This window comes from Schistosoma haematobium, chromosome 1 (genome assembly GCF_000699445.3).
Source record: "Schistosoma haematobium chromosome 1, whole genome shotgun sequence".
NCBI classification, from domain to species: Eukaryota; Metazoa; Platyhelminthes; class Trematoda; order Strigeidida; family Schistosomatidae; genus Schistosoma; species Schistosoma haematobium.
Window position 1 is genome coordinate 43,105,359 of NC_067196.1, and position 25,723 is coordinate 43,131,081.

At 40.0% G+C, this 25,723-nt stretch overlaps 4 protein-coding genes across 5 annotated transcripts; 2 read left to right on the forward strand and 2 right to left on the reverse strand.

Annotated features, from left to right (window-relative positions):
- Positions 1 to 1,230, reverse strand: MS3_00000812 (uncharacterized protein). The gene has a single exon (XM_051208433.1). The coding sequence runs from the start codon at positions 1,135 to 1,137 to the stop codon at positions 808 to 810; it is 330 nt and encodes a 109-aa protein (XP_051074136.1). The 5' UTR covers positions 1,138 to 1,230; the 3' UTR covers positions 1 to 807.
- Positions 1,231 to 3,165: 1,935 nt separating this feature from the next.
- LRR1 (leucine rich repeat protein 1) lies at positions 3,166 to 22,022 on the forward strand (the record flags this gene model as incomplete). Its single annotated transcript, XM_051218491.1, has 6 exons — positions 3,166 to 3,321; positions 3,360 to 3,458; positions 5,339 to 5,443; positions 5,477 to 5,858; positions 19,494 to 19,523; positions 21,994 to 22,022. 6 exons carry the CDS (start codon positions 3,166 to 3,168, stop codon positions 22,020 to 22,022), a joined length of 801 nt encoding a protein of 266 aa, XP_051074137.1.
- MS3_00000814 (uncharacterized protein) lies at positions 9,465 to 11,278 on the reverse strand. Its single transcript, XM_051208434.1, has one exon. The coding sequence runs from the start codon at positions 10,856 to 10,858 to the stop codon at positions 10,142 to 10,144; it is 717 nt and encodes a 238-aa protein (XP_051074138.1). The 5' UTR covers positions 10,859 to 11,278; the 3' UTR covers positions 9,465 to 10,141.
- On the forward strand, positions 12,742 to 22,514 carry ACVR1 (Activin receptor type-1). 2 transcript variants are annotated; one of them, XM_012940124.3, is made up of 4 exons: positions 12,742 to 13,009; positions 14,394 to 14,580; positions 18,939 to 20,533; positions 21,994 to 22,514. In XM_012940124.3, exons 3-4 carry the CDS (start codon positions 18,989 to 18,991, stop codon positions 22,405 to 22,407), a joined length of 1,959 nt encoding a protein of 652 aa, XP_012795578.1. In that variant the 5' UTR covers positions 12,742 to 13,009; positions 14,394 to 14,580; positions 18,939 to 18,988; the 3' UTR covers positions 22,408 to 22,514. The 2 variants fall into 2 exon arrangements, with proteins under 2 accessions (XP_012795578.1, XP_051074139.1); XM_051218291.1 differs by having other exon boundaries at positions 12,742 to 14,580; positions 18,939 to 19,523.
- The last annotated feature ends 3,209 nt before the right edge of the window (positions 22,515 to 25,723 follow it).

A 25,723-nucleotide genomic window follows, 5' to 3' on the forward strand; every position in this document is an offset into this window, starting at 1 on the left:
CTGAAGAAAGGAACTGACCATCCTGATGAGATCTAAACGCCAAAGTTGGAGTGGACAACACCGGATATGAAGATATCATGGGACGGCATTGAACGACTGGGCGAAAGGAACGAGAATGATGAGAGAGTTGCAAATTTATGTGCGTTCAACAAAATGGTTATAGGCGGCACAGTATTTCCATGCAAACGCATACACAAATCTACATGTGTTCAATCGGGTTAAACTACACAGAACCAGATCTACCATATTTGCATCACTTAAAGATTCAGAAGGTCAATAGAAGACGTGTGAACCAGGAGAGGAGCTGACATAGCTTAAGATCACCGCTAGCTGGTGGTTGCCAGGATGAGGCTGAAGCTAAAGAAGCACTGGGCAACTGGACAAATAACATAAGAAAGGGTCAGTAGACACTTTTTCGAGATAATGACAAACTCAACGAATTCAAGATGGCTCTCGACAACAGGTTTCAAGCCTTACAAGATCCACTCAAAGACGAAGAAACTACTATGGAGGAAAGGAATGAAAGAGGCACTAACTACAACGTGTCAAGTGGTTCTGGGTCACAAGAAGCATCATCATGAGGAATGGTTCTCCGTGGAAACTCTGGACAGGATTCAAGAAAGGAAGAAGAAGAAGAAGACATCAATTGAAAACAGCCGAACAAGAACGGAGCAGGTCAACACACAAGCTGAATACAGAGACGCAATCAAGCAAATGAAGGGGAGAGTTCGGTCTGACAAGCAGAAATATGTGGAAGATCTAGCAATGACAGCGAAGAAAGTTGCAAGAGAAGGAAATATGAAACAACTATGTGATAAGACGAAGAACTTTGTGGGGAAATATAGTGAACCAGAGAGACGAGTCAAGCACGAAGAGAGCAAGCCTGTCACCGAGATTCAAGAACTGAGGAACATACAATGGAGAATACTTCAAGGAAGTCTTGAATAGACCAGCCCCATTGAATCTACCGGACATTGAAGCAGCACCGACAGAACATCGTATACCTGTCACTGTAAAACGATGGTAGAAATCAGGATGACCATCAGACAAGTGAGGAGTAAGAAGGCGGCGGGACTTGACAACATACCAGCCGAAGCACTGAAGTTGAACATAGAAGTAGCCGCTAACATGCTCCATGTTTTATACAGAATGAATTTGGAGGAAGAACAATATACAGAGAAAGGATATCTGAGCAAGTGCAAGTACTACAGAGGCATCACACTACTATCGGTAACAGGAAAGGTTTGAACCGAGTGTTGCTGAACCGATGAAAGATTCAGTAGATGTCCAACTCCGAGACCAACAGACCGGAACGCAACACTACGGATCATTGTCGAGCAATCAATCGAATGAGATTTGTCACTATACATCCGATTCCTTGACTGTGAGAAAGCATTTGACAGTGTGAACAGGAGAACCTTATCTAACCTTCTCCGACACTATGGTGTGAGTAGGTGAGGAAATCTTCAACATCATACGGAATTCATAGGACGGACCAAGTGCAAAGTGGTGCAAGGGAGGACAGCTGACCAATATATTTTAAATGAGGATCGGAGTCAGGCAAGACTGCCTACTCTCCTCCTTTCTCTTTCTTTTGGTGGTCGACTGGATTATGAAAACCTCCATATCTGAGAGGAAGCATGGAATACAATGGAAAGCTTGGGTGCAACTAGACGACTTGGACTTCACAGATGACCTGGTACTTCTATCCCATACACACAAGTGAATACCGATGAATACAGCCTTCATCTGAAAGGCACAGATATTTATAATCAATTGTCTACGTAAGCTACTGAATGTCCGTTGACTGGAAACCATCAATATCAGTCTACTGTTTGAGAGAACAAACTAATTGACATCGAAAAAGGAAATGAGTAAAAGACTTTGGATATGTATTTCGACATTGACATGCTTCTTTCTTGTTTTCTAAGATGGCTGAAAAAGATGAAAAACTGACGAAGTTTATCATTAACAGAAACTTTCGTTAGTAATTTTTTCGTCGCTGTATTGTATATAAGTGCAAGACGACCCTATGCTGTTAAACATAGCAAGCTGTCAGAAGTTTTCATCGACTGCAAGCTATCCAAATAGTGTTCACCGATTGCAAGCTCGTTTAGTTTAAACTTCTGCCTATCTACATCTTACGGTCATCACTACCCCACGAGGTGCGGTGAGCTGCGTTGGCAAATAAATCCGAAAAATAAATGGTTCTGTAAGTCCACAACGTTAATGCCGACCTCATTAATTTTACTGGACACATACTGACTGAATGCACCCGGTCACGCACTCACACCACATCACGAGTATGTATACGGTGCTACGTATCTATTGTAACTACTAGTCAGCTTATATCAAATGCTACTGAACAAATCGAAAAACCTTTAAAGTATATCTTCGAACTCATTCTTACGTGACTTCTGATTTGACTAGGTTGGTATCCTTCCATTATGAAAGCGTTACGTGTAAATTCGATGTCAAAATTCTGAGACTATAAAAGTTATTAATGAGTTGAAAAAACTTGGCGATATATCAATGTTAACGCATCTGGACCTCGATTCCCCCTCAATTTTATGATAGAACACTTCACAAAAAATATATATACAAACTATTCCATGGTTAGAGTCAGCGAGTTTCTCAAAAAGATAGTGTGAGCTTTGCTGAAGGCATTTTCTCTCGAATCTCTCGAAAGAGAGCATGATATTTATTTTGCCTTATAGGTATCGATGCACTCGTTTTTTACTGATAAATAAGGATGTGGTGTACAGTATTTTGGCGCGGTTCTCGTCAAATTTACTAGTTGTGTGCACATAAATCTGTAATCCCTATTTAAGTTTTCATTTCAAGTTATGCATACGAGGGTTGCTCATCCTAACATACTGTACGAAATATACAGACATTGTAAAAATTGCATTCTTACATGATGTACTCAGCCGCTAAAGTGTAGAAAAATACAGGATTAAACGCACTTAGTGAATATTGAGAGTAGATAACGTATTTCGTTTCACAAAAACATAACAAGGAACATACGTTTCCATCATTAGGAATGTTTTTGTTATACCAAAATGCGGATTCCAACTAAAACAGCTCGTTATTCCCAATAGGCTAATATAGTGTGTAAACATTGTTTCCATACACCACATATCTGATACTTCGGAATTGGCGGTAATGAGAATATGCTCAAAGGTGTTGGTTTCGGATTTAGAGACCTGTCATCGAAGTAGGTGTAAACCTAAACAAGGTGTCTTATCGCTTTGCGATGAAAATGGAGATGTCATTATTTTCATCAATGAATCTTCCTCAAATACGTGCAGGAAATTCAAAGTATTTCCTAGTTGTTCTGAATATTGAAAATGTTTCAGATCTCAGCAAACATTGAAAGGCTATTCACTAATCACGTTAGAGTAGGAAACCTGACGATTCATCTGAAAATTCCCCCTAAATTTATAATGATTCATCAGGTATATTTGTTTTCCTGCAGACATGTTTGCTACTGATACTATAACTTATGTTCTTAATGTTTGGTTTCACTTCGTTAGTATTTCACTCTGCATTCAATTGCTTATTGTATGCGAGTTCACTGTCCATTCTTAAGAGCAAATATCACGATGGTTGTGACGTTCGTTTAGACAGTGTCAAAACATCACTGTTGTCAATTAGCTGTACCGTATTTAGCTATTACATTATGAAGGTACACTTGTGGCTGACGACGAATTCATTTTTCAATCTAAATTAGTTCACTTATGTTTCTTTCTGTCTTTAATCATAAAGGTAACGTTAACCATTGCGTTCAGTTCGACTTTCTTATTTTTAGTTTTGGCAAATCCGACAAGAAGCTTCTCACTTTGAGTCAGTAATAAGAAGGGAATCTTCAAAATCGGTTAGATAGAGGGATTTTCTCCTATTATTGTCCTGACTGATGTCTATTTGGTACATTTATGATTAGTCAATAATTAAGAATTGTTTACATCAAACGGTTCCCGATTGAGCCATATTAATCATCTGATTATATTCAGCATTCTTGCGACTACTACACAGTGGAGTTATGCTTACATAATGTGCAAAAATGTACAGATGTAAATACACTTGTTTTCTGACACATTAACAAGTACCAAGGACCATATGTTAATTTATCTCCTTCAAGTTCGAAAGTATTTCTAGATATGTAGTTGCGTATGCCTGAACACCGATTACCACGACGCGCAATGCTAACTGGTGCTGGGGATGGTTGGAAGAAAGTTAGTGGCGGCCAAACCAAAACGTGATATCAGTGCTTGAAGTCACTAACTTCCAGTCTGAGCCATGTCGGTAGATGCAGACTACTTGATTTGGATCCGCGTGACCATCGTAACCAATGGTTGGAGACTTAGTGGCATGGCTCAGAATCGATCACAATGGCGTAGGTGTATACACTCTCTGTCTTCCCTTAAGCTATGAGATTGAAATCGCTTCGTATCTTTCTTTCTACGAACTAATTCCTTCTTCATGTACTATATCCTTATTGCAATCTTTCTTTTATATATTATCACCACTTAATTAACTACTTCTATGAATCCAGTGTTCATCTTGCTGTGCTACTGAGGTATGGCAACTTGAACCGATGCATATATGTGCCTGGTCCTACGTTGTAGCAGACTGACTGACTAATATGTTGTAGTCCAATTTTTGAGTTTGTCTGGGTAATAAATCCACAGGTTTGTTGTTTCACTGCTTTTAATGTATTAGACACAAAGAAATCTAATAAAAAACGAACTAGTTTCCCACTACCGATTGTTAGAGCCTTGGGATTGTACCACTTACTGTTACATTTTAGTACTTATTTGTCTGACTCCTGTATTATCGAACGATATTAGCGCTTGTAAAACATATATCCTAATTGATTTCGTACATGTCTTGTCGACCTAAAAGTTGGATACGAGAAGAATTTCAGACGCTTGTATTTCAGACATCCATTAATACGAGCAGACGAGAGATGCGAGTTGCAGAAGGTAAACTGCCCTACTCAATTTATTTAATATATAACATTTATAGGCATGAAAAATACGAGTACATAAATACTTTTGTATTATCATAAAGACATGTTCAATATCACGAATCTAAATAATACAATGAAAAGATAAAAGTAATTTATCTGTTAGGATAGATTATACAGGTGTTTAATTAGATAAAGTCGCTATATCTTAGTTTTCTTGTTTGTTCTTGGTAATTCATATGAAAATAGTTTTTATACATCTTCTATTAGTTCACCAGTTTGTTTGCAGAAGCCTGTATATAGACTTCTGGACTAACCCATTCTTAAACCCCGGTCTTACTGAAGCTTATTCCACTTTTTTTATCATAGGCTGAACCCTCGAAATTGATGAAGCTAGTAAACATTTTAAACCTTATAAAATCGGGTGACAAAATACCTGTTGGAATTCTTAGCAACAGGCCTGCTACAAAAGAAGTATATCATTTTACAAGTCAGTAAGACATTTAGGTTAGGAAAGTAGGTCATCGCCGGCTGGTTATAACAAGAAGAGAGGACTATCCTTTTTCTCAAGGCTTCAGTGTATCTCTGCATGAAGTAGCTGCAGCAGGATTGAGATTGCGTCAGTTTGATACAAGACTTCTCAAACTATACAGTTTGCGCTTCCTTGACCTGAGTGCTAATTTACTGGAAACAATTCCTCAGGAAGTACAATATCTCAATGTAGCTCATTTGTGTTTATGTAAAAACCGCATCACCCAATGGCCGTCAATTTCCGAAAGTTCACCACTAACTAAAACCCTGGAACTTATCGATTTGAGTAGTAACAATTTAACTTGGTTGCCAGATGATTTTTGGGTCCTTACGAACCTTAGGAACATTAAGCTTTCAAGTAAAATGTATATGAAGCTACAGAATTTCACAAACTCCGTAAATGATGAAAAACTAACGACATTTCCGATGAATAGTGATTTTTATTGTTTTCTTTTTTCATTGTTATGTTTTACATATGGCCACTTATGGTACAGAGAGACGACAGAACGCTGTTGATCATAGCAAGCTATTGGACGAGTGTTTACCAAATAAATAATCGTTGAGTATTAGCTCCTGACTGACCACATCGAAGGGTTGTGGAGCCAATGAAATGTCACCGACCCCCATACAAATCATTCGGTAGTTGAGTAAGTGAATATCGGACAGATCGTCGATCCCTGTCAACCAACGCTCATCAGTTAATCGTATGCCATGGACTAGCGCATGCGGTGGCGGTCTCGCTATATTTTCTGTCCTCATTTTTACTAATATATTTTTATGATAACGTCCCTTGTGTTATGCGGTGTTCAAAGCAGCCATAGTACTCTGATACGACGAAGGCGTAATCCACGTTAGATGCTGACCGTGAGGTGCGACTTCGAAATTAGTCGGTTCGACATACCGTTCCCGTCTAACTCGAGTAGACATCCAATCATTTGACATAGATTATCTATGTTCGTAATCTACACGGTCATTACTGGCCCACTAGGGTGGCGAGTAATCTGTTTAGATAAATCAACAAAATCAACATTTCTGCAAGTATTCGTCATTTTATGCTGAGCGCATTGGTTTGAATAGCTCACAATGACCGCACTTTTCAAAATGACAGTCATTTATTACTTGTAGTTATTGTCTTTGTTTTTGTGTACTTACTGCATCAAAAAGCATTCTTGGTCTACTGTAGCTAGAAGTATTATGGTTAGGTTTGAAATTTTGATAAACATTTACTTGTGGCAGCTTCTTTCTGATTGGCTCTGACACTTATGTCCATATTGTACTTTAAACATCCCTAATTCGAATACAACGGTTGATAGTACTAATAAATAAGGACAGCGAAATAGTTTATTTCCCCTGGAGGAGGGAATGAAATGTGATGAGCGTAAAAAGTGGTTCCATAAGATGTTCATCCTCTTAAGTCCCACCTCATACAAAAGAAGCCTTACTCGCATTCGCTTTCTCTGTTTTGCTTCACAAATAAGACGTTACTGATCCAGGAGCCTATGAGTATCTGAGATTTGGCCTGTAAGAATAAAGATGGTGGTTGTGCTGGTAACACGATTACTGGCAGTGAACAATGTGTCGATGTAGTACGTGTTGTTACGAGACGTGCCAAACAGCCGACTGTAGTTGACGGGAAAGTAAAATCTCATTTGGAAATAACGAGGACTGAAGTGCCACTTGGCATCAGAAGTCATGCTTCTACAGTAGAAATCGGGGACCCGGGTAAACCTGTCACCATTCCTAATAGTCTCGATGTGGCTGTCCTGAGTGATGAAAAATGGATGACCGTACGGAGACAACGAAGTGGTAGACATAGATATAGGGAAGGGAGTAGAGTCCTCATATAAATATCTGCTTCTTTGCTTGCGTATCCCATGATAGTGGAACTCCTGAAATCATTAACCGTGAACTCACTGCTCACTGCTGTACATTAACACTCCGTGTCATCTATCACAGCCTAATCTGCTTAGCTAATAAATATTCTAGAGCGCATTCAGCTACGGAGTTCAAATAGCAGATGCTTGATATTAGGAAACAATGATGCACCTGATAGTTGAACGGCGATGGCCACACTAGGATCTATAAACTCTCTTGACGATGAGTTCCTGATAACGGTTATGGAGAATACATTAGTACAGCATGTTTCTGAATCCACACGTTTCGGTACAAGCCAAGGTTCTTCTTTGCTGAACTTGATGATCATTTATACAACTGAGGATATTGCCAACCTGAATATTCTTCCACCGTGAGTGAATGGCGATCACAATGTCTTAGCATTAATGTTTATAGCTAGTGACATGAAATGCGATCATGTTAAACCTCACCCAAATGTGTGGAGAGCTAAAATATCAGCCATTCAGGAGTGCGCTGCTAAGACAGATTGATTAGCAAATATTAGCTCATTAGTATTTATAATGGCGAACTCAGAGAAGTGATGGAATTCCATGAGTTTTGATACAAGAAGCGATGATATCGAAAAACCTGAAGGTTTATCGGAATATTTTATTAAAGTGTTTTCTTTCAGTAATGAGGAACGACCAACGATTCATTGTGATTGTGACGGCTTGTCGAAAGTTCCTGTAGTTATTGAGAAAGGTACTGTCCTAAAACTACTTCAACATCTCAAACATAATAAGTCCACTGGTTCTGATGATATTCATCCTAGATTTCTGAAAACCCTATCGGCTGTAATTGCTGAACTTCTAGCCATACCTTTTGATATGCGTATGTGGCAGTCCAGACTGCCAAGAGACTAGAAAGACGCAATAATTAGTCCAGCGTGTAAGGTGGGAAGTAGAGATATAGTTAGTAACTATCGAGCCGTTACTCTAACCAGTGCAGTTGTAAAACTAATGGAAATGATTATTTGGATGGCTGTTATAAACTATGTGGAAGTGCATAGTCATTTATCCAGGAAACAACTTCGTTTTTTGAGAGGCCTATCACGTTTGATAAATCTGCACATTGCAAGAGAAGATTGAGCTGCGGCAAAACACCTGAATATACTTGTAGAAATTATTTTCATAGATCTGAGTAAAGCCTTTGATAAGGTCGGTCATTCGGGTCTTAACTGTAAATTGGAAAGTTTTGTAATACATTGTGAGGTCATAAGCTGGTTAAGTGACATTCTCAATGACGGGAGACAGTGATTAAGGGTAAATGGAGCTCTCCCTTCATGGGAACCTTTGAAAAGTGGAGTTCTTCAAGGTATTATTCTCGGTCCTCTTCTGATCCCACTGTAGCGGTAAATAAATCCCCAAAAGAAGTAGCTCTGTAAGTTTTCGACATTGGATGCTGGCCACATTAGTTTTAATGAACTCATCTGGCTGAGGGAGCTCGGTCATGCATCCGCACCAGATCACGAGTGGGAACGTCGTGCTCAACATCGCCTGCAATCGCTAGCCAGTCTAGATTAGTCGATCCTCGATATATTGGTAGCCTATCAAATATATATTCGAACCTCTTCGCTTCTGCCCTTTGATTTCGCTTGGTGGGTACGATTCACAGTAGGTGTAACTGGTTAGAGCGTTATCAAACTCCAAATACCTGTGGCATCTTCACTACCTCATGTAAATGAATTGTCAATTGTAGTAAAGTCATCCGTCACACTCTTCGCCAATGACAGAGATTTGGGGATCCATACACAATATGTCAGATAGAATGGTATTACAGGATGATCTCAACTCATTGATGGCATGGATGGACGGATGGTCACAAAAAGTGGCTCCTCACAGGAGTGTCGTGATACAACTGAATAACTACGATTAATCGTACCACCACACAATACGTGAACTTGTGTTACCCAAAGCGATGGACAGTAAAGATTTAAAAGTCATAATAAGCACAGATCTCAAAACTACTAGCAACTGCAAGGCTGCTGCTGAACAAAGCTATTGGGCATTGTGAACTGTTCGTGGGTCATTTCATGTTTAGATTATTACACCCGACTTTCGTGAGGCCGCATTCGGAACATGGGATCCAAGCTGATCGTCCCTGTTTCAAATATGGGGCGGATGTGCTGGGACGGGTCCAACGACGAGGAACTTAAATGGTAAAATGCCTCTCTGGTCTATCTTGTGGAGACAGATAGACACCTCAACTTATTTCCGTCACCTTACCGTAGAATACAGGGTGATCTAATATTGGCCTATCGCATACTGAACGATGACTTTAGTACAAAAATGTCTTATCTTTTCATTCCGTCTAGGACTGATCATCTGAGAGAACATTCGAAGAGAGTTCAGAAACCGAGATCAAATCATCTACGTCTGGAATTGCGTTTCTCACACAACGTAGTGAATTACTGAAATTCTCTAACAAAACACGCAATATCAGCACTTTCTGTTGATACATTGAAAAAGAGATTGGACCTTCACAGCGTTACAAACTGCAAGGATCAGTATACGTCGATAGAACTTCTATCCTTATTAATGAAGATCTAGCTGAAGGCGCTCGATCATGCATCCGCACCAGATAACGAGTAGGTACGCGGCGCTACACGTCTACAACACTAGACAGCTTAGATTAATCACCTCCCGATAAGTCGATAACCTGTCTAATATATCCCCGAACCTCTTCACTTCGGACTTGTGATTTGACTGGGTTGATGTACTTTGATTATAATAAAGATGGCACAGGTGTTCAGTGTTTGTACCTCGATTCGGTGTCTAGCAACCGTCTAGAGAAAAATGCCAATGGTTGCCAGGAGTTGTTAACCCATTGTTGTAAAACTCCTCCGACTGCTGAGTTGGATGCGTCTACTGCGATACTAATGGGTGCTCGGGTGTCCTGATGTGCAAGCATTGTTGCTTTAACGATGAGTTCCTTAATTGTGAAGAATGCTTTTCGTGCGGTGTCGTCTAAATTAATGGATTTCGCATTTCCACGAAGTTGGTCGGTAAGAGGTTTCATGAGTAAAGCGCATTTAGGTATGAATCGTCTACAGAAACTTACAAGGTCGTTAAACGTTCGTAGTTGTTTGATCGTGGTCGGTTCTGGGTAGTCCAGAATTGTCGCCAATTTGGTCCTAAGGGGTCGAATGACTTGAGCATCTATAATGTGTCCTAGGGAGTCTAATGAGTCGGTTCCAATTTGGCATTTCTGAACGTTTACAGTAATGCCATGTTTTTGTAGTCGTTCGAAAACAAGATCCAGATGCTTAAGATGTGATTCTCTGTCCGGACTTGCGATTAGACAGTCGTCAACATACGCGTGTACGAAGTTGAGACCTCGAAAAACGTCGTCTATGAACCTTTGGAATGTTTGAGCAGCGTTTCTTAGACCGAAGGACATTCGCAAAAATTCATAAACTCCAAAGGGAGTAATGATAGCTGTTTTCGGAATGTCGTCAGTGACCATGGGGATTTGGTTATACGCTTTGACCAAATAGATTTTCGAAAAGACAGTTGTACCTTTCAAGGTAGCTGTCAAATCGTGAATGCAAGGCAACGAGTAACGATCGGGTATGGTTTTCGCATTCAATCACCGATAGTCACCAGTTGGACGCCAATCGTTGCTGTCCTTTTTAGGGACCATGTGCAACGGAGATGCATATGGGCTACTTGACGGTCGTATGATTCCTAAGTCTATCATGTAATAAAACTCGTTTTTCGCTGACCTTAGCTTTCTGGGGGCTAGTCGTCGTGCTTTAGAGAATATAGGTGGTCCTGTAGTCGTGATGTGATGTGTAACGTTGCTGGTTACACACGGTAGTTTCGGTTGCGTTTGATGAATCCCAGGATACTTATCGATTAGTGGTTGATAAAGTGGGTCTATCGTATGCTTAATTGCGACTGGGGATAATCTGCAACCTGAAGAAAAAGTTACGCAAACGGATAAATTAGTGTTTCCGTCTACTAGCCTCCGTTTGCGCGTATCGATGATCAGATTATGGTGTTATAGAAGGTCCATACCAATTGGCACAGAAACATCTGCAACAACGAAGATCCAGTGAATGGGTTTGCGTAAACCCACGTTAAGGTAAACGTACCTTTTGCCATACGTAGCGATAGGTTTTCCGTTTGCCTCCTGTATGTTTAAAGCCGATTCGTGAGGCCGGTCGTTGGAATTCGCTGGAAGAACACTAACTTCTGCGCCAGTGTCGACGAGGTGGCGAACTCTCGTTGTCACATCTGTGACGTATAACAGACGGCTATGTTCGCCGGCTACGGTTGCCCTTAACGCGTGCCGGCTTGGAAGTTTCCCAAGTTGTTTTTCGAGTCGGTCGGTTTCGAGTTGCAACATGTCCGTCGCAGAACCGTGTTGCAGGTCTATGTTGTTAAAGAGTTGGTCTAACCTTTGTCAATCGGTTAGGTCTCCTCGTTTAAGGATAGAACGCTTTAACGTTTCGTACGGTTCAGAAACATCGCTAGTAAACATACTAGGTGTTACGTACCTGTTGAATTCCCGCGGTGGTGCCTTGACTACTGCGAGGAATTGTGCACGTGTGTCGTTCTCGCCGTGCTCGTGGAAGTCGGCTTCTGCGTAGCAGAACCAGGCTTCGATATTGTCGGGCCAGAAGGGCATGAGTTGGAACGAGGGTATGGACATGGTCTTAATCTTAAATACCTCAGGAGTCTGTTCGGTCATAGGGGAATATTAAGTACGAGAATACGAGGAAAAATATAGAGATATCCTGAAACACGGGGAACAAACATCACAACGTATAAAAGATAAAAAATAAGGCAGTAATATATAAAAATCTCAAAAAGGAACAGACTCACAGTTGCAGTTAGGTGTACCAGATCACGTCGGTCTCACCGATGATGATGGCACAAGTATTCAGTGTTTGACAACGCTTTTACCAGTAACACCTTCTTGTATAACTCGTACCCACTAAGAGAAATCAAAAGACAGAATTGAGGAGATCAGAAGTCGTATTTGACGATTGCCAATATATCGGAATTATCTGATCTAATCCGGCTGGCGATTGCAGTAGCAGCTGAGCACGGTGTTCCCACTCGTGATCTGGTGCGGATGCATGACCGAGCGCCTTCAGCTAGGTGAGTCCACTAAAACTAATCTGGTCAGCATCCAATGTCGAAAACTTACAGAGCTATTTATTTCGGGGATTTATTTACCGCCACAATGATTATAGGTTAGGGTATCGTCAGACTCCAAATACTATCACCTTGAACGTGGTACTTGCTATCAAAGTCAATCCTTTCCACTCAAGTATGGGTTGCGTTACATCTAATATACAGTCAAGAATATAAATTATAGACGAAACAATCAGATTTAGGATAACAGGTCTTGGATTTTGAAGAGTAATCCATTCGTCCGTTTGGCTAAACAGCGTTTTGGCACTTTGGCTGATGTCAGTTCGCGATGTAAACCCTAAATCCAATTCCTAACCATCATTTGGGAATCATAATTCTAATTCCTAACACTGGTTTGTAATCATCATTTAGTCCTAGTTAGGTGGACATTCTGAAGGTCACTTTGGAGTCGCCCAAAGGTCGTCAATAAATTACAGGGTCAAGGAAAATCCGAAAAATTGAAGAATTTGTTGTAAGATATATTGTCTAAGTTTTCGACTTGTCAGGTTCTTTGATATACATGGTAGTTCTACACACTTGTCTTTGGCTTACAACGTTTAAACCTGCAAGGCAAAACGTTATAGAACATATGTCACTTTAGTTGGAAAATGCATGGATATTTATCTACTGCTACCCGAAGCAGTGGTGTCCGCACCTTCAATTGACTCTTTCAAGAGAAGACTGGGCACTCACAAAAGCATACTAGAAAAGGAATAACATGGGCCGTAGGCCTTCTGTCCTTACTACACAAATCTGAATCTGAGCTCCTACGGAACTAAAGTAGTCGTCGGGCTTAGTTTTGAAAGATGGTATAAGTCCCCATTACTATCACGTCCAAAAGTGGTTCAGTAGCTTACTGATTAAAACCACGAGAAAGTATGCACAAAGTTTTGCGGGAACGTCCGTGTTCTATCACATTGATGTTCTTGTTTGCGTAGTTTTGCACTAAAATGTATGTTACTTTAGTGAAGAGGATTATGAAGACTACGATTCATCCTGATGATATTCTCCTAATATTTATGCACCGCACAGGGCGAAAATTCAAAGCCTTCAAGGGACTGAGCAGGATTTATTATTTTAGTGTGAGTCATTGTGTGTTGCTCTGTTTTACATGTTTCAAGAGAGCTACATACTTCTTAAGAGACATAATACAGTTTTTCCCCAGGTAAGGTTTTGAGTAAACATTGAAAGCAGTTTTGAATAATTCTGGAGTCAACCAGTTCAAGTTTTCGAAAGAAACCTCAGGACAGTATACTTTATTGTGCCCAGGACAGTAATAGAAAAAGATACTTAGGGTATTACATTAAGTAATATGCAGATCGGTTGTTGTGCTTATGAAGGTAATACTTAAATCACCCAGAAACTACGACCTGCATGCACCACTGTTATTCACCATTAGCATCCTGCGTTTTCAGTTATTGAGAGTAGCTTTCTGGTGACCCAGTCGTATAACCAACTGTTTGTAAAAATTTGAGTTGTCAGAAGTATCTCATCCACTTCTCAGTCAGTCAGTTCATTTTTAAATCCCAAGACCATCTGGTATAGCAGAATCTCGGAATCTGGATTACAAAGTAGGTCGTTAATGGATAGTACGAAAAAGAGAATTCCAAAGACCGAGTCTTGTGGTACTCCCATTGTTTCTGTCAACCGCTCAGACAAAGCAGAATGAACTCTAACGCGTTTCGATCCCTCTTTTATGTAGTATAAAAGCCACTTCTCTAGATAAACCAATATAATTAATATAGTTTTCCCCCCTATATTCTTAAGTTACTGAGTTGTCGCAATACTTCTGTCATTTTTTTTCCGTACTATTTCCTTACACTCACTGTTTTACTTCGTTTCCCACTATCTATCAGTATGAGAGAAAATCTCCACATAAATTCAGTTATTTGATGAACACGCCTACAAACTCGATCAATCTGACTTCATTGTTGCATAATGTCTTCTTTTCAATATGATGAATTCAACTACAAGCTGATCGCTTTGACTGGCGTGAAAACTGCTAGGCAAAATACAAAACGAGAAAACCCTCAATTCAGTCTAGTATGTTAAATTGGTGGTTAAATGTTTTTGTTACATCACTTTGATGGCTTGTGTGACTGCTAACATGTTACTTGAGATTTGAGTCACTTAGAAAAACTTTAAAAATTCCCGTATTGTGAATAAGGACAACGTATATAAGCGAACAATATTGTTTTAAATTAGGTATTGATTAGGCTTCATACTAGTAAACAATTATATTTATGTACATAGACGAAATCATTAAACTAATCAAGGCAGCTTATTGAACATTGACTCGAACCCTTGTTACTCTTACTAAAGCTCCCGACCGTTGTTGCTACCTTGACGCGGTGGTCGGGCTTGCCTATCGTGATGAACCCATCGAGCTATACTGGCTGGGAAAATCGTTCCTCAAGGTCCTACCATGCCAGACAGGTCGGTTGAAGGGCGGTAAGATCAAAGGCAGCAAACCCAAGGTCCGAAGGCGAAGCCGTACTGCTGACTGTAAAGAGGTGTGACAGCAGTAAGGTGTTTCCTTCAGACAACCAGCACAACAGCGATGCTGCCTTCTCACAAGGAGGGGTGTGGTTAGGAAAGGTCGACCCTAAAAATGCACACCTCGCCTTATCCCACGGATATCCGTCTCTGGCGGTAAGGTCTCAACAAGTACGGAGCTAACACAAAAATTACTCATAAAAAGGTCGTGTGTAACCGACGTCAAGCAGTTGTCCCTTGGGCACTGCGGCCATGCTCTCAGGTCACTAGGACCACCCCTAACCCAATTTCCTTTTCAGAGACCTCCAGGAGCACCTTTCCACGGAGTGGGCAACCGGGGAATGATAACCGCTTTGATACCTTCAACAGCACTCAAGATCACTGTATTCATAATCAGCTTCCCTTTTCAATTCCTATTATTCTTCCTACATTGACTTTCAACACTAAACTTTCTCTTTTGACTTCCCTCCAAGTGTCACCATAGCCAACGATTCTAGTGCGCAAAACACTGTCCCAGGTTTACTGAAACCTCTCTCCAGACTACACATTGGCGTCTTCAACATGCACACTCTCTGTTAAATCGACCAGCAGACCTCCTTGTCTAGAACCCTAGGATCTCGTACTATTGATGAAGAGCGTAAAATAATAAAATCTAGGTTAACCAAAGGTTTGAGGAACGACTGTGAATATTGGTGTGCAACGAAAGCAAAAGAAACGGAGAAGGCAGCTGTAATACAAAAGAACTTTTCAGACTCGGAAAAAGACGACATTTTAAAGAGCAGATCAGCTGGCCTTCAGCGATTCTACAACTACCTACCAATCCAAGATAGCGTGAATGGAACATTGAAATAGGTCCCTCGACTCTATCTGAAGTTCAAAAGGCTATAGCTAATCTGAAATGAGGAAGAGAAGCTGGTCCAGATGGATTGGCTCCAGAGGTCTTTAGGTGATGTGGTCCAATTTCAGCTGAAATCTGGTAGTTGGACGTAATCGCATCACTGGTCGCAATTACTGATTGTCCCAATATATAATAGAGGGTCAAAATCATCCTGTGACAACCATAGAAGCATTAGTTTGACTAATATAGCATCTAAAATACTAGCTTCAATAATTATCGGACGCCTAACAAGGACTCGTGAACTGCAAACATGAGAAAATCAGGCTGACTTCAGACCTGGTTGTGGCTGCATTGACCACATATTCGCCATTCGTCAGGTTATAGAACACAGACATGCTTATCGGCGTCCGACAATCGTGGTCTATCTCGATCTTAAAGCAGCATTTGCCTCGGTAGACCGAGAGGTTCTATGGTAGTGTCTGTCATTAAAAGGCGTACCTCAGAAGTACATAAATTTTGTGAAGGCTCTTTACTCGAACACTATTAATCGAGTGACAGCTTGTGGCGAACCGTCATCTGCTTTTGCAACCTCAAGTAGTGTCCGTCAAGGCTGTCCACTTTCTCCATTTTTGTTTAACTTCGAAATAGACCTACTGATAGAAATAACGCTCTCGTCGACTGAATTTTCGTTCATTGATCTCCTACCAGGATGTCCACTTATGGACTTAGCATACGCAGATGACATAGTCCTGTTTAGTGAAGACGCTGATAAAATTCAGTCTTTTGATAGCACTGAGCAACAATGCCAGTATGTTTGGAATGCGCTTCTCTCCCTCGAAATGCAAGTTTTTGCTTCACGACTGGTCTGCGTCAACACCTGAACTAAGGATAGGGAGTGAAGTAGTCGAACGCGTCGACAACTTCACTTACCTAGGAAGTTTGACCAGCCCTAATGGGTTGGTGTCTGACGAAATCTCAGTATGGATTCGAAAAGCTCGCTTGGCTTTTGCCAACTTACGTCACCTATAACGAAGACGAGATATCCGTCTATCAATTAATGGACGAGTATACTGCGTAGCAGTTCGTTCTGTTCTTCTTTACGGCTGCGAAACGTGACCATTAAGAGTAGAACTAAACCAATAAAGGGAGTTTATAAGTTGGTGATAACAGTGGAATGAATTACGTTAGTAAACATAATGAATAAAAAGTACAAGTTGGTAGTGCAATGAAAGGTATGCTAGCTGTGATAAGTCAGTCAGTCAGCTACAACGTAGGACCAAGCACATATATGCATCGGTCGAAGTTGCCATACCTCATTAGCACAACAAGATGATCACCAAACGCATAGAAGCAGTTACTTTAATGGTAGTATATAAAAAAGCATTTCATATAAGGATCTGATACAGGGAGAAAGAATTAGTTCGTAGAAAGAAAGGTATAAAGCAATTTTAATCTCACGGTTTAAGGGAAGACAGAGAGTATATACACCTACGCCATTGTGATCGATTCTGAGCCATGTCACCAAGAGTCTCCAACCAGTGGTTACGATAGTCACGTGGACCCCAACCAAGTAGTCTGCATCTACCAACATGGCTCAGACTGGAAGTTAGTGACTTCATGGACTGATGCCACTTTTTGGTTTGGCCGCCCCTAACTTTCTTCCAACCATCCAGAACACCGGTTAGCATTGCACGTCGTGGTAATCGGTGTTCGGGCATACGTAACACGTGGCCCAACCATCTCCGTCGACGAAGATTCACAATCTCATCAACTGATTTACCATAATTCCCTAATACCCTACGTCTAACCTCACTATTACTTACCCGGTGATCCCAACAGATGCAAGTAATATTTCTAAGGCATCTGTGGTCAAATACTAGTAGCTTACGACTATCTTTCAGATTTAAGCAACTGGATAGTTTGCAAATATCGCTGGTGTATGCTTAAGAAAACTGGTAATATCTCGTGACTACGATTAAACGGATTTCTGGGACAAATTATTTAGTATACTTTGTGTTACTGGGATATTTCATATTAATCTACAAATCATAACTAAATCAGACGACAAATCTACTCATTACCTGATATTCCCTTAAGCAGGTTGCGGTCATTAACTCGTACATTTCGAACATCTTTCTGTTTCGTACTTGTTTATCTTGATTTCCTACCTTCATTTTTACTCCTATTGTGCCTTTATTTTCACGTAATTTGAGTTGTGATATCTTGAATCAATGCATCAATCACCCATTTAGTATGTTGCTGACCTTCATGCAGGATTAAGGGTACTACTGAACTGTTAAATCCGAAGTGACCAGATTGCGATGTGAATATTTGACCTAGTATTTGAGGGTTCTTTGACTTTTGGCTTACAGTACTGAATATCTTTAACCAGTAAGCAAACATTATGCATCGGTAAGGTTTTCTTAGTAATTTACGTATTTTCCTCGTGATCCAATGAAGCGGTACTCGGAACGAACCCACTGATTGTAAAACGAGTCCTCGAATTATTTATAAGAGCAGTGGCTGTGTATTCAAAGCGATCCAATTTTAACTAGTAGTTCCTAACTTCTTAATTTCGGGACAACCAAATATTACCAGTAGCCGCCACTTAAAACATTTTATCGAAATTCTAGTAGACGAGCATATTTTCATTTCTAGGTTAAATCTAAAAACCAAACATTTATTACAGAAGTCAGCAAAATGGTTGGTCACAGTCAAATAAATGTTGGGTAAAAATCAATGTATTTATTGAATATATTCTAATAAGGTTCCAATAAATATGCGATTGATAGCATAGCTTGCATCATATTGAGGTTTCTATTTCCAAGTTGCTAAATAAACAAAATTAGATTGTCTTTTTACGGATTCAAAACTACAAACCTGAAAATAATGGATATTATTTTTCTGGTCTAAACAGTTCTAGAAACCATTAAATCTAACCTAAATGTGAATATTTACAAACTAACTTATAAAAACTGTATATTATTTACCATGTTCTGTTAATGATTCAAACATGGTGTTTACTCACAAATTAATCTTTATTGTTTTTATCTGGTTTTCTTTTCAGTCTCCCATGCTTTCAACTGAATCTTCACTATATGAAAGGTTGTAGTTGTAATGAATAAGAGTACACGAAACCGACCTTTACTTGCCTTTTGCCATTGTTCACCTCTTAGCCGTTGCCCATATTCCAGGTCTGTTTGTGTATCGTCAACAGGATGTTTTCATTCATTGCATTTGGATTTATCACTAACATATGTGGATGATGAGTCGTATGGGTGTTTTTCAAATAATACGAATCAGGTTGACTTACTCTGCCGAAATTCAAAAGTTGGTAGACAATTATTATATTGTTGTTCTCCAGATGATGGGGATTTTTGCAATCGGAACTCGAGTTTGCTAGAATTAATCAGTCCTATCCGAATGAATGCTCATGCATTTACATGGAAATCTATTTTGACAGCAGTGTTGTTCCCTACCTTTGCACTGTTTTGTGGGCTTCTAGCGATCATGCTTTTTTGGAAGTGCTTTTTAAAAAAACGAATAGAAAACTACGATCGCTATGTCAATGAACTTAGCTACAAACGTCCCAGCTTCACTACAGATGTCTACAATTATCTAGTAAAACTCAATGAAGAACAGTTTTCGAATCGTAAGTTATCATCTTATGTCTCACCCGGAATGGGAAATAATCTTTCTTCAAAAAATTTGCATAATCCTGATCCTTCGTGTGGACTTATTAGCTGCACTAGTGGAAGTGGGAGCGGTCTTCCGTTCCTTGTTCAGAGAACTGTAGCACGTCATATTAGATTGACAATGTGTATAGGGAAAGGACGATTTGGTGAAGTTTGGAAAGCTACATGTCAAGGTGAAACCGTTGCTGTTAAGATTTTTTCTAGTCGTGATGAAGCCAGCTGGGCTCGTGAAACAGAAGTTTACAACACTGGTTTATTGCGTCATCCTAATCTCCTGGCGTATTATGCTAGCGACATGATATCAAGAGGTGGATGCACTCAGCTCTGGTTAATTACAGCTTATCACGCTAACGGATCTTTACATGACTTCATCAGTCACAGATCATTAAAACTACAGGATGGTTTGCGTCTGGCCAGCTCCATTGCAGCAGGCTTGGCGTTTTTGCATACAGAAATAAAAGGATTACATGCTAAGCCTTCTATTGCACACCGTGATCTCAAATCGAAGAATGTTCTTGTTATGAGTGATATGACTGCATGTATAGCTGACTTGGGTCTTGCCCTTGTGAATTTACAAAGTCTCCCAGTCGGACAAGCCTTCCTCAATTTATCTTCCTCAATGCTATCTAGTGGTGTTATGTCTAGCGGTATAACTCAGTCAGACAGATTGTGCAGTGGACTTTCTGGTCCTTCTTCTTTAGGTCCTCCTCCTGCCGGACCTAGGGTTGGTACTAAACGTTACATGGCACCTGAGTTACTTATGGCGATTGATATAGCACACACATCATCTAACTGCGGCAACAATACGTCATGTATAACTAATGAAAGTATTGATAGTCCAAACAGAAGTCACCATTTGCCATTTGAAGTTTACCAAGCTGCAGATATTTATGCGATGGCCCTAGTGTTTTGGGAATTAGCACGATGCACTCAGGGAATAACATCTGATTTTGTTGAAGGATATCAGGTTTGTACATTGACTTTTCCATACTTTGATATTCACTATTATTAAAGGCATTTTTCTGTTTATCTTACTAATATGAAAATTATGTATTGTAAATTAGTGCTGTCGTAAGTATATGAATTTCAGATCGTAATTATTGATAGAGTAAAGTGTTCTATAGTTCAATATTTTTACTCGTGTGCAAAAAGTTCTAAAGCACCAAATATATTGAAGGGTAATAGTTTCTTAGAATTTGAGAGGAAAATCTGCTTTTCAAATAATCAACAAACTATGTTTTATCAAAAGGGATCATATTGATTTATTCGGTTTCGTGTGACTCACATTTTCGCAGATCTTTTTTATTTAAATTATTTATTTATTTAAACACAAATATTGGTGCAAAGGGGTACCGAATACATATGCGCCACATAAGTCACTTGCTTTATGTGAGATGTGACACTGCCCGGATGCCCAAACCGAAGTAGGTGGTTTTCTTAGGAGGCCACACCCGGAGTCTTCGACCAAAGGTTTGATCCACGAGGCAGTGGAGTAGCGTCAGTAGATACAGTCCCATTGTAATCGATGACCGACGAGTGGTCCATACGCCATTTGTTCCCTCAGGATCCTGTGTGGTTTGGAATCAGGGTTTTCCAACTCCTCTAGGTGGATCCTCTGCACCCACCACCCCGGTTAAAGTGCCGGACATTCGTTTTCGTCCTCTCAATTTCGTAAACAACACCCTCATCGCGAAAACGCAGTGAGGACTTCCCTGGCAGTGGTTGTATACGCGTAGCCATAAGAGAGCTGGCTCCCCCACCCTTAGCCGCACCAGTGCATTCTGTAACATCAGTTTGAGTATTTTTGTTGATATAATCCCTAAACTGATGAATTTTATTATTTCTAAGTTCTTGTTTTGACTGTTATTATTGATGTTATCAGATCTTTTTCTATGAATATCCCCGTAGTTAATGAATATTTGTGAAATCTCAAGGGCAAAGCACAATAATTAATTATTTTTTAATCCAGTCATATGATTTATTAAGGCTCGTATACTAGTGAAAATCCACGAAATTTTACATTTTTGTTACGCAATGCTCTACGGTGATTCAAAGTTAAGGGTACATCACTGTGTCGCACCATCTCTAGGACCCCAACCAGGGAGTCGTGAAGGACCGACAGAAGCCAGTCCGCTACAACTTCCTTTCATATCATGACACATTATTTTTGTTAATGGCTTTATTCAAAGCCATCCTGCACTTCGTCATGTTTGCACATGTTGACAGACATTTGTTATGTCTGAACGGCTTAATATGATTTCTAAATTTTTAATGAACTAGTCGCTTATGGTGCATAAAATTTTTAAGCTCCGAGGATAGTAAACTCTGTGTGTTATGACATCAAGTAATTGCCAACAACTCAGCAACGTTTATTAGTAAATTTTTATGATTCCTTATAATTGTTTCAAATTTGAAACTTTTCTACAGATACCATTCTACGACATGGTCCCTCCTGATCCAACCTTCTCACAGATGAGGGATATTGTTTGTGGCAATAGTTTGACCATAAGTGATCAAACAAACCAATTGAACAGGAATAACTCAAGTATAAACACTAAATCCCCCAAGACAAGTCCAGATTACGACAATGTTCATTGTAGGCCTCGCATCTACCAGCGTTGGTTAGATGACACCTATCTATCCTGCTATGCACAGGTGATACAAGAATGTTGGCATGATGATTGGTCTGTACGCCTTTCTGCTCTTCGTGTTCGTAAACGTCTGGGACAGATCGAAGATGCAGTTAGGCAATCATTGGTCAGAAAAAGAGGAGAGAACATTCCTTCTAATGTAAATGAGTTATCAGTACTCCTGACCGAGGACCCAGAAACTTTGGCTTGATTTTCACATTTTCTGATATATCGAAGCTTATCTTTGAAATTTGCATTTAATTTTAGTGTTGTAACTTCCTAAATATTTTCACTTAATAGGTAATTTAATAATTCAAATGCTTTTCTGATTTTTTGATGCCTAAGATAGATGATTGTAGATATATAGGTTTAACTGTTGGGTAATAATTTTGTGCAAGAAACTTCTGATGCTTTAGGTCGGTGCCAAACTTGGCACATTAGTACAGTAGCTACTGGATTGATTTTGACAAATATATTTTTTCTGTTGTTTAGAATATTGAAGACAGCAAGAACAAAGATCTAAAATATTTACTATGTACCGTTTATATGTAAGTAGGCCTGTGATCTATCTTATCACCCTTCTATAAATGTACCGAACAAACAGTTATCGAATCTCACCGAAATACCCGATACTAGAAGGGTCATATTTTTGCATAAAGTATATGTTTATTAAATATTAATTAGTAAGTGTATATTTAACGGTAAGACGTTACGTTAATGGGTTGAACGCTACTATTGTTTAGGACTTGAAAAACATTGTACCCCTCCATGTAATTGGTTTCCTTCATAAATCTAACCAAAGCAAGGGCGTTAGTGTTTGGATCCTGTTATTGGGCGAAATAGCAAAACGTTTAGCCGTTATACGCCAATTCTATATGAGTACACTAATTACCGCTTTTAATGCTAAACCACCAATAACCAAGTTATTGTAGACAGGGTAGACGAAGCCGATTCGGCCATTCAAGTTAAATTTATTTTGGCAGAATGTCTTTCTAGTGGTAATCCTTTTACATTCACCAAAGCGCTTGGTGTTTTATTTCTTTACAAATGAGTTTTGTTGAGAAAATCCACCAACAGCTATAACACAGGAAGAACTAGTTCAGTAAGACAGTTGAGTACTACAGGGATAGAAATACACGTTTATCGAACGGCTACTACCTGGTAAATATGAAAAACAGTAAAAGATGCCACATATTACTAGAGCATCACCAAATGATAAGCTTCAGAAATAACACAAGAAGGCTATCAGTCATAATTTCGAAAAAGCACCCGTGAAATTAATCTTGGTGTGGGGTTATTGTGAGCTTAGTGCAATAAATGACTTTTCCCAGCCTCGTTAATCGCCAGGATAAGCCTTTTGATGGGTCAAGTGGGATTGATGAGAAAAGACATTCGACCACACTAAGTATAGGAGGACATCTAGTGTGTAAAATTGATCCCACTTGTTGACTGCTTCACATTGTGTTAATTAACTGTAATTCTAGTCTGTGCTCGCTTAACTCGGCGAGTGTTGTAGGAGTAGGCTGGAAGAAAGTTATGGGCGGCCAAACCAAAACATGACATCGGACCATGGAGACATTGAAAGTGGGACTCAGCCACATTGATAGATGAATAACATGGATCAAAATCGTTCACGATGGTCCATGTGCAGCTTCTTTTGTTTTCCCCAAATTATGGGCTGAGTTCCTCATAACTCTTTGTCTTTATTTTACTAATTCATACTTTCTTGGGTCGTTTCCTTGATCACTAGTCTTCTCTGCAACCACTCATTCTGTTATCTCTTCTATTCCGGGATTTATCCTGACGATTACACCTCCTTATGCTATTGGGTTATGAAGACTTGAACCAATGTACACACTTATCAGGTTCTGCGTCGAATCTCTTTCTCGATTGTTGCTTACTATAGGATTAGATAGTCAAAATCTGAAGACAGTTATTCAGTAGTTATATATGCATTCTTTATGACAAGGGCCTTCAAAATAGCCCAGATAGACTGAAATATGGCTAAAAACAAGTTAGTGGTGCATATGCATCTTACCCTTCGTCTTTACTTAATCATATCCTTCACTCTTGCAACTCAAGCCAGGACTCAGGTTGATCATATCGCAGTCAGCTGCAGCTGTGGTGGTTGTGTACAAGACTTATATAAACTCTAATTGAGCTAATCATACCTTGCTTTCCAGTGGCCGACAAATCCATCATCATAAACAGATTGGCGTAAGTAAATTGGTTGCAGCTCTCGTTGCAAATAAATATCAAAGCGAGCTAATGTTTGAGGTAAGTTATCATACCCATCGAAAAGTGCAGATCAGCACTAGCTACATTTGGATGACGCCATGAAAATGGGGAGTATAGCCACTGGTGGCTTCACGAAACGTCCGCCTATAAATACTGGGATTTCTACAACCTCCTTATATTTTCATGACGCACGTAGGTCTGCTCCGACCAGCTGCGAGTTTGACAGTAAACGTAAATTCTTATGTAGAAAAATTGTGTCAAGTTTGCTAGAGGACCAAAAAGCCTGGTAGTCAGAGCATGCTGAAGGGTTGGAAGCGGCAATGACATATTATAAGTCATCCGAGTCACAGGCAACAAGAAGTCTGGTGTGAGTGAAAAGACCTGTGAAGTAGATTGGACGACAATCAATAACACCTACAATCAGGAGTCTTTCAAGGAACGATCCGGTTAGTCTTCTGTCCTAGTGACATCGGTTAGACTGTATCGTCTTCGATGGCCGGTGATGACACCCACCTAACGAGGCAGAAATCTGCAAGAAACTCACTCTCGAAGCACCGTAAACCACCGGGCTCTGACGACTTACCCGCATATCGTTTTCAGGATGTCGACACACCTTCAACCAAGGAATTTGACTGAGTTGTTTGGGCTTCCGTCATACTCTGAAGTTTATAAAGAATTTACTCTCAAGAAGCAGGCTGGTTTTCGTTCTGCTCGGGGATGTACTGTTCATGTTTTCGCTTTCCATCAAATGTTAGGAGGCCTCTATACTTATTGCGGGCCAACAATCGCTGGCTTCTTGATCTCAGGGCCGCCTTCAATCCGTTGGACGGTACTGTGCTCTAGGATTATCTGCTGAAGCGTGTGCTTGGTAAGCTTCTTAAAATATTGAAGGTTCCATATACAAACACACGAGGCAGAAATAGGGCATACGAGCCCCTCTCCATTGTCGCATCTAAGCCGTGAGGTCAGGCGGGATTGCCCAGTCTAACTATTCCTCCCCAACTTTCCTATTGACGTCATTCTGAAAACGGCCTTGACATATGGAGGTTGGCGGTAGCGTGGATCGACCGGAGTATCCGGATGATACCGCCTTACTATTAGGTAGTGTCCCCATCATGCAAACCGACCTTAATCAGTGTCCGTAGACATGGCTAATGTTTCCCTCTACAAATTCAAAGTGCTTTTACGAAGCCCTGAACATGCGCTCACTCCTGGTATTCGAAAAGTGACTGGTAGAATCATTTTACATTTTGGGGAAGCTTTAGCGCCTTATGTCAACCCTGTTCATC

What these genes read in the sequence shown, in the direction of transcription:
- MS3_00000814 (XM_051208434.1), bottom strand. Translation starts at nt 10,858, where the DNA reads ATGGTCACTGACGACATTCCGAAAACAGCTATCATTACTCCCTTTGGA.
- MS3_00000812 (XM_051208433.1), bottom strand. Translation starts at nt 1,137, where the DNA reads ATGGAGCATGTTAGCGGCTACTTCTATGTTCAACTTCAGTGCTTCGGC.
- ACVR1 (XM_012940124.3), top strand. Translation starts at nt 18,989, where the DNA reads ATGAATAAGAGTACACGAAACCGACCTTTACTTGCCTTTTGCCATTGT. An exon ending in ATTTTGTTGAAGGATATCAG is followed by an intron (nt 20,534 to 21,993) that starts GTTTGTACATTG and finishes ACTTTTCTACAG; the next exon opens with ATACCATTCTACGACATGGT.